At 42.0% G+C, this 15,721-nt stretch overlaps 1 protein-coding gene across 9 annotated transcripts in view; it reads right to left on the bottom strand.

Moving 5' to 3' along the window:
- Positions 1–15,721, bottom strand: part of pan2 (poly(A) specific ribonuclease subunit PAN2) — a 94,779-nt gene that overhangs the window by 12,236 nt on the left and 66,822 nt on the right. For all 9 annotated transcript variants that reach the window (XR_011347408.1, XR_011347407.1, XM_069906363.1 and 6 more), the window contains 7 exons: positions 15,109–15,250; positions 12,775–12,912; positions 10,375–10,434; positions 9,500–9,590; positions 8,131–8,288; positions 2,960–3,103; positions 1,509–1,688 (listed from right to left, as the gene is read on the bottom strand). Coding sequence is in view for 7 of the 9 variants with exons in the window: in XM_069906363.1 (XP_069762464.1) it covers positions 1,509–1,688; positions 2,960–3,103; positions 8,131–8,288; positions 9,500–9,590; positions 10,375–10,434; positions 12,775–12,912; positions 15,109–15,250 (913 nt within the window). In the remaining 2 variants the exon portion in view is untranslated. The remainder of the gene's footprint in view (positions 1–1,508; positions 1,689–2,959; positions 3,104–8,130; positions 8,289–9,499; positions 9,591–10,374; positions 10,435–12,774; positions 12,913–15,108; positions 15,251–15,721) is intronic.

Genomic DNA, 15,721 nt, shown 5'->3' with positions numbered 1-15,721 from the left:
ATGTTCTCTAAGTAACACATAAACCTTTGGTGAAGATGGGAGCGAATATTCATCCAGTGGAGGGAGGGCCTTAGTCGGGCTTTGTTCGAAGCAGCTGTTTGAATAAAGTTGTGTGAAACAGCAATGACGTCGCCCAGGATGAAGAGCTGCTCGATGCTGCTTATCGTTGGGGTGACCTTAACGGGTCTCTTTATCCCTGCTCAGTAAGAGTTTCCCCAGTCAGAGGCTTTATCTGTAAACTTGAGAGGGGGGGTGGGGTGGGGGGGTGGGAGGGGTTTAATTATCTATAATGTTTGTCTTTCGGGCGGCTCCATGGAGGGGAGGAACCTGCAGATGCAGCGACAGTTAAATATTTTCAAAGAACGTGACTGAAATAAAGTAAAATGATTTAAGGTTTATAAGGTTTAAGGGTGTTGGGACTCAACACCCCACTAATGAACTATGGATTTCCTCACCTCCAGACCACGATCAGTGAGGATCGGTAAGAATATCTCCTCAATTTCCATCAGTACCGGAGCACCACAGGGCTGTGTTCTTAGCCCCCTTCTCTACTCACTTTACACCTAACTGTGTGGCTCAGTACAACAATAGCACCATCTACAAATTTGCCAACGATACCACGGTAGTGAGTTGTATAAGGAAGGGGATGAATCAGCGCACAGGAGGGAGATTGAAAACATGACTGAATGGTGCACCAACAATAACCTCACACTCAATATTACCAAAACCAAGGAGTTGATTGTTGACTTCAGGATAGGAAAACTGGAGGTGGATGATCCAGTGATCACTGGGGGATCAGAGGTGGAGAGGGTGAGCACATTTAAGTTCTTGGGAGTCACTATCTCAGAGGACCTTTCCTGGACCCAACACACTAATGGTATCATGAAGAAAGCAGATCAGCACCTCTACTTCCTCAAGAGTTTGAGGTTTGGCATGACATCAGAAACCCTGGTAAATTTCTACAGATGTGTGCTGACCAGCTGCATCATGGTCTTGTATGGGGACACCATGACATCACAGGCAAAACCCTCCCCACCATCGAGAACATCTATAGGGATCTCATTTCTAGAACTACAGTTCACACCTTGCCCATTAACTTGTACTATCAATTCCTTGCTGGCTTGTGGAGAAAATTACTGCCTCTTTCTGCAGGATTTTTGGGTTTTCTTGAATAAATGCATCTTCTTCTCCCACCCCATTTCCTCACTTAACTTCCATGAACACCATTGCCTCCTTTCAAATAAGTGGAGAAAAAAAAAATGCAGAAATTAAATAGGTAAAAAATACGTACGTTTAAAATGGCGTACCCACCGTTAGTCGCCAATCCACGCAATCTTAAGCAACCGGAATATTCACTTATCCAGCATCTAACAATACCTTTAGGTGCCGTATACCAGCGGTTTTTAAAACCAACATTGCAAGAATTGACAATGGAGATGAGAAAATTAAATTGTCCACAAGTACACAACGAAACATCAAGTGTGTATACGTGAACTTACAAAACCTACCAGAAGGTTTATGACTCTAAAGTCCTTCTGCAGCCCATGTCCCACAAACTTCACTCCAACATCAATGAGGAACCTCAGTTTCAGGTATGTTGACTTCAAGGTGGTGAGGTGTTTAGATGAGATTTTGGCATCCAGGTCCCCAGGTTTGATTCCAGAATACTGAGTCAAGTAATCCACAACCTATTGTTTTTTTTCCCCCAAAAAAGACAAACATGTGGAAGAAGCAGACAAGATGATTTTCAGACATAATAGAAATAATATTTATCCAAGAGCTACTTCCTTCTTCCAACAAACTGCAGATCAAGTGCTGAGATGCCAGGGCTTCCCCTTTCTGCCAAGGCAAAGTGCTTGATCGCTAGGCAGTGCCATTCTGCTTAGCAAAGAGAAACTAATACCACTATATGCTGGTCCTCAAACCCAGTAAAATGACCTGAGAATAGAATGTTCCAAAGCTGATTACACCTGCAATGATTTGTATTGGTGATACAGCAGAAGTCCAAAAATCCAGACACCAGAAATTTGGACCACCTGAGAATCCAGACTTTCCAAAAACTCTCAAACTTTTTCAATTTAGTGGGCTTTTGTGTGTGTGCGTGCATATGCAAGGGCCACAGATGCATAGTGGCCACAAGTGACCACTTTAAAACTGCTTGTTTTGATAAATGAAGCATGTTTTATCTGTTAATGAATAAACTATTATCAAAATTTACCTGTTCATCTCTTGTTTACTTCTCCTTAAATTTGAATTTTAAATGTACTTCCCAAGAATCCAGAAAAGCCAAAAATCCAGACCAACCCAATCCCAAGCAGTCCGGATTTTGGACTTCAACTGTACAAGCAATATACGATTGACTATACTGAACTTTGGTCAGGCTGCCCTTGGAACACTGTGTGCAGTTCTGGTCACCCCATCACAGGAAGGATGTGGAGGCTTTAAAAAGGGGACAGAAGAGGTTTACCAGGATGTTTCCGAGAATAGAGGGTACGAGTTATGGGGAAAGATTTGAACTTCAGTTTTCTTCTCTGGAGGAGGGGAGGATGAGGACAGACCTGACAGAGGTTTATAAATCATGAGAGGCAGTGATAGGGTGGACAGTCAAATCTTTTCTCCAGTGCAGAAGTGTCAGACACTAGAGGTTGTGTTTAAGGTGAGGGGAGATGCGCAGGGCGATTTTTTTTCCGCCCTCACAGGTGCCTGGAGCAAGCTGCCAGGAATAGTGGTGGAACAGACACAACCTAAGAGGTTTCCACACAGACACATGAACATGAAGGGGCTGGAGGGATATCTGTCAGGTGCAAGCAGCAGAGCTTTAGTTTAGTTTGGACATCATGTTCGGCACACACCCACAGGCTGAAGGGCTGTTCCTGTACCACACTGTTCTATGCTCTAAGACTATGATGCAGAAGTTACCAAATTAGGCAGCAATTAGCAGCACCACTCATGACATTACCTGCTCCTGTGTGGAGATGTAGTCATCAATGAAGGGAACTCCCTCATTTGGTCCCTGACCCCGCACACATGTGATCCGTGCCACTGACATTTGACTGGGCTTGATGGTGGATTTTGTCCCATCACTGCGAAGCTCTGCTTCCTCCTGTGAGCAATCAGCACAAAACCAAATCAAAAACCATGTCACTAGCTAATAAAACACTGCTAATAAGCAGGAAGTAGAAAAGGCAAAAAGATTTGCAACCATGCAGCATGTGGACATTTAACTTACTTCCATAAAAAAGATTAATTTCTAATTATATAATCTGCAAATTTTAATACCTTAAAGGATTTATTAATATACAAGTACCATAAATATTCGTGTATAAAGCATTTTGTGCAATAATGCAACCCCCCCCATTTTTGAGGGGAAAAAGGGAGAAACATTTTACCCCCGTGTATAATACGATCCCCCTCACCCGCCCGATTCACGCTGGTGTCTCTAACCCCCTCACTCGCCCAAGTCGCGGTGGCGTCTCTCCCCCCTCGCCCGCCCAAGTCGCACTGCCGTCTCTCCCCCCTCGCCCGCCCGAGTCAAGCTGCCATCTCTCGCCCCCACCCGATTCGCGCTGCCATCTCTCCCCCCCTGCCCAACCTAGTCGCGCTGCCGTCAATGTAGGCGGCTGCTGATAATCTTACTTACCATTAAACCTGGCAGAAAAAAATTGATAACCTTGTGTATAATGCGACCCCCTTACTTTTGAGCTCAAATTTCAGTATAAATTTTTGTTGCATTATACACGAATATTTACGGTAATTCTCAAAATAAGTTGTAGAATCTCACCAAGCTTCACTGGGATACAGCATTTAATGAATTTATCAGATATCTACAGGTGCCCCCTGGAAAGTAGACTGACTGGCTGCATCACAGCCTGGTCTGGGAATTCACATACCCAAGAATACAGAGGCTCCAGAAAATTGAAACCTCATCAGGTTCATCACAGGCTCCAACTTCACCACTGCAAACATCTCTGTGAGGTGCTGGCCTCAAGAGGGCAGCCAACGTCACACTAGTCACAATTTCTTCTCACAGCTCCCTTCAGGCAGAAAGTGTACAGAAGCCTCAAGAACAGATTATTTTTTCACACCAATGGCCATCAGGCTCTTGAATCACCCTGTACTACCCTAAGCAAACTACTCTAGCACCACAAAAGCCTGTCTGCATTACTTTTTCTTGCACTGCAGGGACTGTAAATATATCTACCTTTTGTATTTATTATCTTTATTAATTTAATGAATACTATTGTAGTTTATTTTTCCTTTATGAATTACCCATTTTAGCCACAGCAAAACTTTGGTGTCCACACACATGGTACTTATGGGTATGACAATAAACGCATCATCAATCTCAACGTTCAGAAGTGAAACATTTTCCATCCAAAATCCTCAAAGCAATTTCCGCTTTGTTGAGCACCTTCGTTCTGTCTGCAATACCAAGGACATCCCAGTGGTCAGCCACTTCAATTCCACACCCCATTACTATGCCTGTTCATGGGCTACTGAACTGCCAAGTTGAAACCACTCAAACTGGAGGAATAGCATCTCCTGCTCCATCTCAGCAGAGGGCATATCTTACTTCCAATTTCTGGTAACCTCCCCTTTCCTTTCTGAATCCCCCCCCCCCCCCACACCACCCTCCTTGTTTTCCCTCATCTCTCTGGCCCCATTCCTCCTCCTTTCCCCTCCCATACCCTCTCTACCTGCCCAGCACCCATGTCTCCCTTCCTCCAACTCCCCACCCCCTTCCCCTTCTTCCTCTTATCGGAGTGCACCTTCCTCAGCCCCTCTCCCCCTTCACCTCCTCTACTGACGAATGACGTAGGTCCGACTTACGATTTTTTTAAGTTATGTTGTTTGTATGACTGTCATTATTGTTATATTTTGTGATTAAAAATTGTTTATTCAGAGTGGAATAAATAGTATTCAACATTTAATTATAAAATAGGCTTTGTTTTAGATAAATTTGCCCAGCTGTGGGCTACAGTAAGTGTTTGGAGCATGTTAAGGTTGGCTAGGCTACGATGTTCAGTAGGTGCGGTATTGTATTCTTTTTCAACTCAAGATTTTCCCACTTTCGATGGGTTTATCAGAACACAACCCCATCATAAGTCAAGGAGCATCTGTATTTTCCCCCTCCCACCTGTATTCACCTATTAGCCAGCCCATGCTCCTACCCCTCCCCCCGTTTTATTCGGCCGTCTGCCTGTTTCTGGCTATTCTTTAAAGGTTCCAGCTCAAAATACTGGGTGTCCATTGCATTCCATGGACATTGTCTGATGTGGAGTTCCTCCAGTTTTCTAACATCTGCAGTCCCCATTATTTGATTCCGACCTAGGTCAGACAGTAATCTCAAAGAAGAGCATCTCTACCACAGCAACAGCACCACAAAGATCACATTGTTTAGCCATTTGTGCCTGCTACCCCCCAATTGGACATTGCTGGCACCAATAGTCATTTGCAAATTTACTGCCCACACTATTTCAGCTTCTGGACATTTAGGAAGTCGAAAATACTTGCTGAGAAAGGCAAAATGAAACTCTTTAAGCAAATGAATGAAAGAGGAAAATTTACAAACCTGACCGCCTTTGACAAACTGCTTACATATACACATTGTCACTGTTCTGTAATAGGGACAAACACTTCATGACAACATCCCTTGGTTGAGGCACTGGCTATAATCACCCAAACTACAAAGGTGTCTGTATCACTTACGTGTGAAGAGCACCAATGACTACTGGACTAATCCGTCCTATTATCTCCATTGACCTGGTCCCAAAAGAGCGTTATCAGAAATATTGGCATGAAGATGATCAATATCATAATTCACAAGGACCCCACAGAGGTAGCTCTTCTCTGACAATGCCTCACAGATAACCTGTCAAGTTCCAGCCTACAGGAGCTATACCGTTCACATCCATGGCAGACAATATGAGGTGCTGCCTCAAGAAGTCACCCAACATTATAAAGGACTCGCATCACCCTGGTCACAATCTCATCTCATTGGTGCCTTTGGGCAGAAGGTACAGAAGCCTGAAAACCAGCACCTCTAGGTTCAAGAACAGTGTCTTTCTAAACGCTATCAGGCTCTTGAACTTTCCCTCATTACACAAATCAGGGACTGCTCTGACACTACAAAGGGACTGTCTGCACTACTGTAATACCACTTTTATCTTGCACTGTGATATCTGTGAATATTTGTTATTCTGCAGATTTACTCCCCATGGATGCTGTGTGACCTGCTGAGATTCTCCAACAGGGTTGTGTACTTCACTACAACCCCAGCATCTGCAGATTTACTCCCCAAGGACTGTTATGAACAGGTGGCTCATGTCAATCAAACAGCTGACGAATAAATGTGATTTGCCGAATAAAACTTTCTTCTGCTATCTTCAGCTAAGACCTTTCTTAAGGGATAACTTGGAGCCATCTATGGCCCTGCCTGTGGGTAGTGACATTGAGACTCTAATTTGAAAGGGAGAAATAAGCGCAAGTTTATCTCTATAATGTATCTCCTATTCCAAAGTGAGGGCCCGAAGCCGGGCTTACACAGGCCGAGGGAAAGGTGGGAGCCGGACTTGGGCACAACAATCCACGAGCGGTGCTGTTCAGACCTGTGTCAGGACAGCATGACAGCACTCATTAATGCCATGTAGAGGTTGGTACAATATAATTTCCTGCATCAACTGTACCTCACACCACAAAAATTACATAAATCCAAACCCGACATCTGAAATGTGTTCTAGGTGAGATGTAGAGACTGGAACCTTTATGCATTCAACCTGGCTATGTACAAAGGTGAGATTCTTCTGGGTGGATTTTCCATACAATCTGGAATTGTACCTTCTGGGAAACATTATGGATGTGAGTTTTAAACTGTCCAGTTTGTGAAGGTCGCCCTGTCAGTAGCCAGGAAACATATAGCAGTCACGTGGAAGTCCGACTCTCAAGTAAATATTAAACAATGGAATACGGAAATGCAGAGTTGGATTCCCCTGGAGAAAATCACGTACAATTTAAGGAGGAAATATGACACAGTCAGTAGGGTGTGGCAGCCTTATCTACAGCAAATTGGTCCGCAGATGTAATTCTACCCCTTGGGAATAAAAGAATGTCAATAATCCATGCCAGTAGTGAAATGATTGAGATCAATGAAATGGGTCATGGTGCAGATGACAGGCTCTTGTATTTAGTTCCTCATCTTTTTTTTTATTTTAGGTTTCTTTGGGTTTTTCTTAAGTTCCCTTAAGGGTTTGTGACTTTACCAATAATTGGGTTTTTTTTCTGTTTATTTCATTTATATAATCTTTTTCTTGTGGTATTAAGGTATGGGAGGGAGGGGAGAGGGGTAGGGGGGGAAAAAAACTCTGTACCACTGTTGAGAGAGATTGTGTTGTTTGTTCAGATTTGTTTGTCTTTGAAAATTAAATATAAAATATTCCAAAAAAAAGCTGTGAAGAGACCTATGATTAACTGTATACCTTCCCCTTGCGTTTGACCTCTCAAAGTGCAAGACCTCCCACTTATCTGGATTAAACTCCATCTGCCATTCCTCTGCCTATCTGCCCTCTCTGTCTGGGTAAAAACAAAAATCCCAACACCGATCCTGGCGGAACACAACTGGTCACAGACCTCCAGTCTGAATAATACTTCCACCATTACCCTTCTTCTCTGCGCCAGCCAATCCTGTACATGACTGCTCAAGGCACAGAAGGTGCATTCCAGGTGGCATTAAATAAATGGCAAAAGCAGCACACTAGATCACAACGGTGGCAATGTTACAGCACCAGCGACTGGGAACATGATTCGAATCCCATGCTATCTGTAAGGAGTTTCTACGGTGTCCCCGTGACTGTGTGGGTTTTCCCCGGAGGCTCCGGTTTCCTCCCACTCTTCAAAATGTACTGGGGGTTCTAGGTCAATTAGGTGTAATTGGGCAGCATGGGCTTGTGAAACGAAAGGGTCTGTTACAATGCTGAATGTATAGATTTAAATTAAAAAGTACCCATTTGGCCACTCCATTAGGCACCTCCTGACCCTATATGCTGAGCAGTTTCCATATTGATCTCATCAGCCACCTCAGAATCTAAGTGGTAGCAAGTTATCTTCCAAGCTAAGAAATAAAAGCACATGTACCTGATTCAGTGTGACAAACTCTGCATCCAAACCCACTAAATCATTGGGTTGGGGCATTTCATTCAACATTAGAGGGATGAAAGTTGCATGGCACTTGCGCTGCTTTCTAGCTAGAGATGCTTCTGCCAGCAAAACACTGGCTTCAATTGGATTCTTTACTGAAAGGAGGAAAAAAAATGTTATTGACAAAGTATACACATTGCAAGTCAGTCAGTATATATACCCCAACCATTAGAAAGCATTAACAAACTCCCCACCTGGGTGAGGGAAATGTCCCCAAGTTGTTCAAAGTAATTTAAAAAAGGCACTATCAAATGAGTCAGGTTGAATTTCAAACTGATCATTCTTGGTATAGAAGACCAAGGCAAAACATCAAATTGTGCAAACCACTGAGGTTGGGGTATTGTGGGGAAGGAGAGAGAAAACGCAAGTACAAGAGTAGGTAAAAAGAGATGGAAACAGTGGAATCAGATGGGGGTGAAAAATCAATGTTCAAATGCTGTTAGGTTTAATGATAGTATGTTTTTCCTCAAGTTTACGTTTGGTGCGGAAGCCTGAGGTCTTGCTAAGGTCTATGAAATCATGAGGGGCACAGCTAAGGTGAATAGTGACCGCCTGTTTCCCAGAGTGGGAGAATCAAGATGAGAGGATTTAAGTTGAGGGGGGTGGGATTTAGAAGGGAGGTGAGGGGGTGGGGATTTAGAAGGGAGGTGAGGGGGTGGGGATTTAGAAGGGAGGTGACGGAGTGGGGATTTAGAAGGGAGGTGAGGGGACACTTGTTCACTCAGAAGGTGGTTGGCCCATGGGATGAGCTGCCAGACAAAGTGGTGGAGGCCGGAACATTAGCTTCCTTTAACAAACCCTTGGATACCTCTATGGAGGGGGTGGGGGAGGGGCTAATCTGGCAAGTGGGACTAAAGCAGGAGGGGATGTGGTTCGGCACAAACAAGCTGGGCTGTTGGACTGACTGCTTAAATGATACCACTGCTGGTTAAGGTATTTTGGACATAATTAAGCAAAACATTGTAATTATTCATAGCTGAATCATTTTAAATAGATTTTGGTGAATTAACAAATTGAATTCAGCAGAAAGAAGAGACACGTTATCATTTCATGGAGAACCCATCTTTAGCAACCTACCAGTGCAAGTCCGTAGGTATTAAAGCTAGTCTATAAAACTCAGTGTTACTCTGACTACGGTTCACTGAGTTATAATGGGGATTCTTTTTTAAATGGCTACAAGACAGGAGGGCATCTTTCTTGTCACATTTATACATGTACTGTCAGCAACTGAGCAACAAGGGTGGAGTTGATCAGTTGCCTTGCCCACCTCCAGCTGAGTATTTACAAATCACCAAGTGTCACCTACTGGTCAAATCATACTTGGAATTCAGATTCCGTCTGGCATAGTACAGAATGCAGGGGATCTTCCAATTTAAATCAAACTGCACAGCTTCACACTGCAAAAATAAAGCAATGCACATGTTGAAATATATCACAATCTAAACATCTTTTAAAAATTCTTACAGCTCTCTCAAAAGAATTCTCCACTTTCCCTTGCTCTAATGCAAGAGGAATGTGTGTGAAAATGACACAGAATTTATGCTGATGCCATTCTATAACCCACTACTGGGTAATGCCCAACAATGATCTTCCTTGCTGAACATACTCTGCTGGAAGAACTCAGCAGATCACACAGCATCAGTGGAAGAAAAAGAATGGTTGACACTTTGACTCTTTCTCCCTCTGACACTGCTCAACCTTCTGAGATCCTCTAGCAAGTTGTGTTTAGCGACAGATTTCAGCATCTCCAGTCTTCTGTGAGTCTCCAATCATGTTACTTGGTCTGGGAAGCACCACTGCCCTCCGCACCCACCCCCCCCCACCTTCTCATCCCAAACAACCAATAGTGTACATGAAATGCACGTTTGCTCTCTTGACCTGATTCACTACACCCAGATACCCACGTACTGAAATATAAACAATGTCGGGGGTTCTCAGCAGTCAGTGTGTGCCATTAGGTGAGAGGGAGAAGAAAACTGAAAAGGACTATCATATGGTGGAAAGCACAAAGAATTTTCTTCCAGTCTTACAGCAGAAAAAAGTAAAATAATTTATGCAACCTGCAAAGGATTAAGATTTTCAATCTAAGGCCAAGTCTATACATAATGAATACATTTTAAAATTATTTTTGAAAAATATAGAAATGGTTTCAAAACACAACAATTCTAAAATGTCAATCACCTTGTCAATCGGTTCAATGAGGAAGTCATTAAACAAATACCACTGCTTATGAGTGACACCCTGAAACACAAAAACAGATGTTATAACCAAATCAGTTTTTAAATACTAATGAAGCCTCATAAATATTATCTCTTTTCAAATGACAAATAATGCATTATTTTTCCTGTTTGTGTTAGTAACAAGGCAAAAGAAAGTGTATCAAGAGGCGGAGGTAGAGTGGTGAGCAGATTTAAGTTCTTGGGAGTCACCATCTCGGGGGATCTTTCCTAGATCCAACACACCAATGGCATCGTGAAGAAAGGACATCAGTACCTTGACTTCCTCAGGAGTTTGCGGAGGCTTGCTTTGACATTAGAAACCCTGGCAAATTTCTACAGAGTGTGGTGGAAAATGTGCTGACAGGCTGCATCGTGGTCTGGTAATGGGGACACCCATACCCTTTAATGTAAAGCCCTGAAAAAGGTAGTGGACACAGCCCAGGACATCACAGGCAAAACCCTCCCCACCATTGAAAACATCTGTAGGGAACACTGCCGTTGGAGAGCAGCAACAATCATCAAGGATCCACTCCACCCAGCACATGCTCTGTTCTCACTGCTGCCATCAGGAAAGAGGTGTAGGGGCCACAAGACTCACACCACCAGGTTCAGGAACAGCTGCTCCCCCTCCACCATCAGACACCTCAACGACAAACTCAATCAGGGACTCATTTAAGGACTCTTACTTGTGGACTTTATTGATTTTTTTTTAGTCTCTCTGTATTGTACAGTTTGTTTACATTTCTTTATTTGTTTACATTGTATACAGTTTTTTTTGCACTACCAATAAGTGGCAATTCTGCCTCACCCACCCACAGGAAAAAGAATCTCAGGGTTGTATGTGATGTCATGTATGTTCTCTGAAGGTAATTATGAAATCTGATCTGATCAATAAACAGATATCCTCAGTGATAATGAACTGCAAACTTGAATCCAGAGGCCCTGTTTTAAATTTATGGCTCAAGATTATTTTTTTATTTAGTGGTAAAGTCTTTTTCATATACCAACAAATAACTTCCAGAAGATTCACCTGCAGGTTGGCACCTGCAGTATGGCAACCTCCCAATAGCTTTGCTACCCAACTACAGCTCAATGGAATCCAATGTCTCTGCTTCCAAGTCAACTCGATCAAGGACATGCTTCCACTCTGGTTTTGTGGGTTCAGAGGTGGATAATGAAGCCACTGTGGGAACTGCACACAGGGAGAGTGCATGGACAGCCCATTGCTTACCCTGGGCTCCCAATGTATGGCCTTAAGGTTCTCAATACCATCCCAAATACTCCTTCACCACTGAGTGCTCGAGTCCAAGTCTGCCAGGAACAATTGGACATGTTGCATTTTAAGTAAGCTTTGAGCACTTCCTCAAAATCCTTTTCTCTGGCCACAGAGAGAATAGCGTGTCCATGTTAGGAGTCTGACATTGTGTATGCAAATGAAATGGCCTCCCCTTTGTAACTGGCTCGTAACTTTGTCTCAATGCTGAAGAAGTTAACTTAAGGGAGATAAGTGCTTTTTCTAGTGCTTTGAGATGCCCGCAGTTGGTAAGGCAACAGGTCTCAGATGTACATTGGAGGGTAGAGATCATTGTTGTCTGGTAGATCACGAGTCTTAACTTGTGTGATTGCAACTCCCAACTAAATGTTACCAAAATGCACTAACTGAATTTTACAATGTGCATCTGTTGCATAGAGCCCAATGTCAGTGTCCAGAAAGAAGAAGAAAAAAAATCCAGGTACTTGGGTTCTGATGGGGTGCGATCAGGTCAGTTTTTAACTTCTACCATCCTAGTTTCTGTTCACTGAAATCCAGTACATGATTAAGAATTTCCCAGGAGCTTTCTCACCAGCTGGTCAAAGTCATCTGCCAAGATCCTAAAATGACACACTTTACAAAACTAATTGATTTGAATTTTGTAATCTCAACAAAACATTATTTACTGCAGACCAATCCATGCTATTTAGATATGAAGAAAGCATTTGACAATAGAAAAAAGCAGTAGCAAGAAATTAAAATTATCTGAATGACTTTTTTTTATTACCCTCAGTGATGATATTATAGATCTTTGGTCACTTCAATTTTTTAATCCCCAAAAGGGGGTGAAATGAAAAGAAAGCATCTGGATGGTTGGAAAAGGTTTCTTTAAGACTGTCAGCATTTGAAATGCAAATTATATCAGATAAGCACCATTTATCAATGTAGAGAAGGGGAAATTCATTCTTTGTTAGAATAATCCTCAATTATCAATTTTAGATTTTTTAAAAATTGAACTCGTCTGTTTAAAAATTCAGATTATCAACGCTACACACCATCTCTACTGATACACTAAAATTCTTCCATTTCAAAACATAAATTATACAGTACCTCCTTTCGCTGGTGATAAGTTTCCCCAACTTTAATATGCGCCACAAGACTACCACCAGTCCGAGGGTCTAAAACATGGGCCACTGACACCACCAGGTCGTACAAGTAGGTGTTTTCCTCATCTTCCAAAGGGGACAGCTGAGGAAAGGTGCCAATGTAATCAATATCCTCGATCATCACACAAAAGTTCTTGGCTTGAAGCACCAGAAATCAACATCAAAATGAATACTTGTATGTTGCTTTAAACAAAACCCTCTCATGCTAATGATAAGGCATTCTGGGCGGGGGGGGGGGGGGGGCAGCGGGGGGGGGCGGGGACCTCTAAAATAGTTTTATATTTTTGGCATAAAATATCACTGTTAAAAATAAAAATAGAATTTTAGAAACCATGTGCAATTTTCAACACACCTTTCAAAATAATGTTTCCTCGATCTTTTCCCTTCTCTTCTTCAAACCAGTGAATTATTAGACTTTACCCTAACTAAAATCCTATGTCTCTAACCTGATGAGCATCACAGATGAGCATCTTTTCAACAGCATGTTGATCCATCAACTACCACCCCGCATCTACTCTTGATTCTCTTTTAAATTGCACTTTAACTTCCTTTAAATGTCTTCAAATAGGATAAAAATAGGAGTTCCAAAGCCTTCATCTTTGGATGATTTGTTTTGCATGTGGTTCTCTTTTTTTCTGCTGAAGTTGGCAATAATATGAGTGTAATGAATATCCACAAATTGATTTCTGTACTCTTATCGTTGCCAATTTCAATAGAAAAAGATAGAGCTACATGCAAAACTAATCATCCAGAGACCAAACACTCCATCCTTTTAACAAACCCAGGAAGGGCTTGCAGGGCAAGATATCTCCAAAAAAGGAACCACTAAACATAAATTAATGTATGTCAGGTTTGAAACTCAGAGCTGGGTTGTATTTTATATAACCAGCCATGAAGGGGAAAGGCGGACCAGAACAGAACATTTCAGATGTCCACCCTGCATCACAGATGCCAGGCTTTCTCCATTTTAGTTTGCAAAGAATTGTGCAAATAAACCGCACCCTCTAGCAACTCCTAAAGTTACTACAATGCTTCAGTTTTATCCACAGTTCCTGTGCACTTGACTGTGCAAGAGTATGGATTTGCATGATTCCAGTTAACTGCCATCAGATTTCATATTAATTTACAGGGCCTAATGATTCAGAAAACATTTCTCAAAAAATTAACTATGACATCAGAAACTTAGTAGTTAAGGCAACTTCACATTTCATAGTCAAGTCGTATATCATAGAAGCAGGCCCTTCAGTTCACCACATCTACTCCAACCATCATGCCCATCTATCACACTGGCCTGCATCATTTCTCGCTCCTTCAATGCTCTGCTCATTCAAGTACCTGCCCAGATGGCTGCCAAATGTTGTTACTGTTGCTGCCTCCACCACCTCCTCTGGCAGCTCATTCCAGATACCAATTATTCTCTGCGTGAAAAATTTACCCCTCACATCATTCAATAAACCTCCTCCCTCACCTTAAACCTATGCCCTCTAATTTTAGATCCCCCCTGATGTGGGAAACAGACATTGGCCAGCTACCCTATTTCAAATGCCCTTTCCTCCAATTTACAGTTCAATGTCACAGCCTAGGATATCACAAGCAAACCCCTTTGCACTATTGAGAACATCTCCAGGGAACGCTGCCGTCGGAGAGCAGCAGCAATCATCGATGATCCACACCACCCAGCACACGCTCTGTTCTCACTGCTGCCATCAGGAAAGAGGTGTAGGTGCCACAAGACTCGCACCAGCAGGTTCAGGAACAGCTGCTCCCCCCACCCCCCCCCCCCCGCACCATCAGACTCCTCCACGACGAATTCAATCAGGGGCTCATTTAAGGACTTGCACTTTTACACTTTATTGTTGGTTTGCTCTTTTCTCCTCTCTGTATTGCACAGTTGTTTACATTTCTTTATTTGTTTACATGTGTACATTGTGTACAGTTTCTTTTTGCACTACCACAAAGTGGTAATTCTGCCTGGCCCACAGGAAAAAGAATCTCATGGTTGTATGTGATGACAATAAATCTGAAATCATTGTACTCTTTTTTTGACCAAGAAATTTCAATTTGCAAGAGAAACCAATTTCCTAAGAAAGGACACATTATAAGCTTCAATGTCTCTGCACTGAGCAGCTCATCCCCGGTTTGTCATCCTCCACCTAGCACCCCCATTTCATTTTTGATCACCTTTTGGATTGTCACTAAAACATTACAAATTTCAAAATCAATCTCTTAAGGAAAAGTTTGAAAAGATGCACCAAGGGATTGAACATATATTACATACACCTTCATTTTCAGTCCAGTTTGTGACTTCTAGGTCCTTGTTTTTAGTCAGCTTCATTTTGATAGAATTTGGTATCCAAATATTTTTCAATTCCTCAATCGATGTATAGAAACTCAGGCCTTCAGCATTACAAAGTGCTTCCCTGGTAACAAAAAGTCAAAGGATCTACAGGTAAATGGAACTTTATATTATAACTCAACAAGTGTGGATAAAAATGGTCAACCCTTCCCAGAGTTGAACTATTATTTACTTATTTAAATATTGTATTTACAGAACTGTAATTTATAGCAATTTTTGCATCTGTAATGCTGCAAAACAAATTTTGTTGACACATTCATGACGATAAATCAGATTCTGATTTTTGAAAAAATCTGTGATAACAGATCTTATCCAAAGGATGAGTGGGATTTAATGCAATGATGGAAATATCATTACATAAAGTCTTTTGAGTTTCAATTTGCCAAGTACAGTCGAATCCCTATTATTCGGAATTCAATTAACTGGAAGCCCAAACAATTGGCAATTGGAGGAAATAAATAAATAATATTAAGGTAAATAAATACATTAAAAAAGAATAAATAAAAGTTTAAATTAAAAAGTTTAAAGTTTAAAA

The sequence above is a fragment of the Narcine bancroftii genome, chromosome 12 (genome assembly GCF_036971445.1).
Source record: "Narcine bancroftii isolate sNarBan1 chromosome 12, sNarBan1.hap1, whole genome shotgun sequence".
Taxonomy (NCBI): domain Eukaryota; kingdom Metazoa; phylum Chordata; class Chondrichthyes; order Torpediniformes; family Narcinidae; genus Narcine; species Narcine bancroftii.
This window is presented reverse-complemented; position numbering and strand designations above follow the sequence as displayed.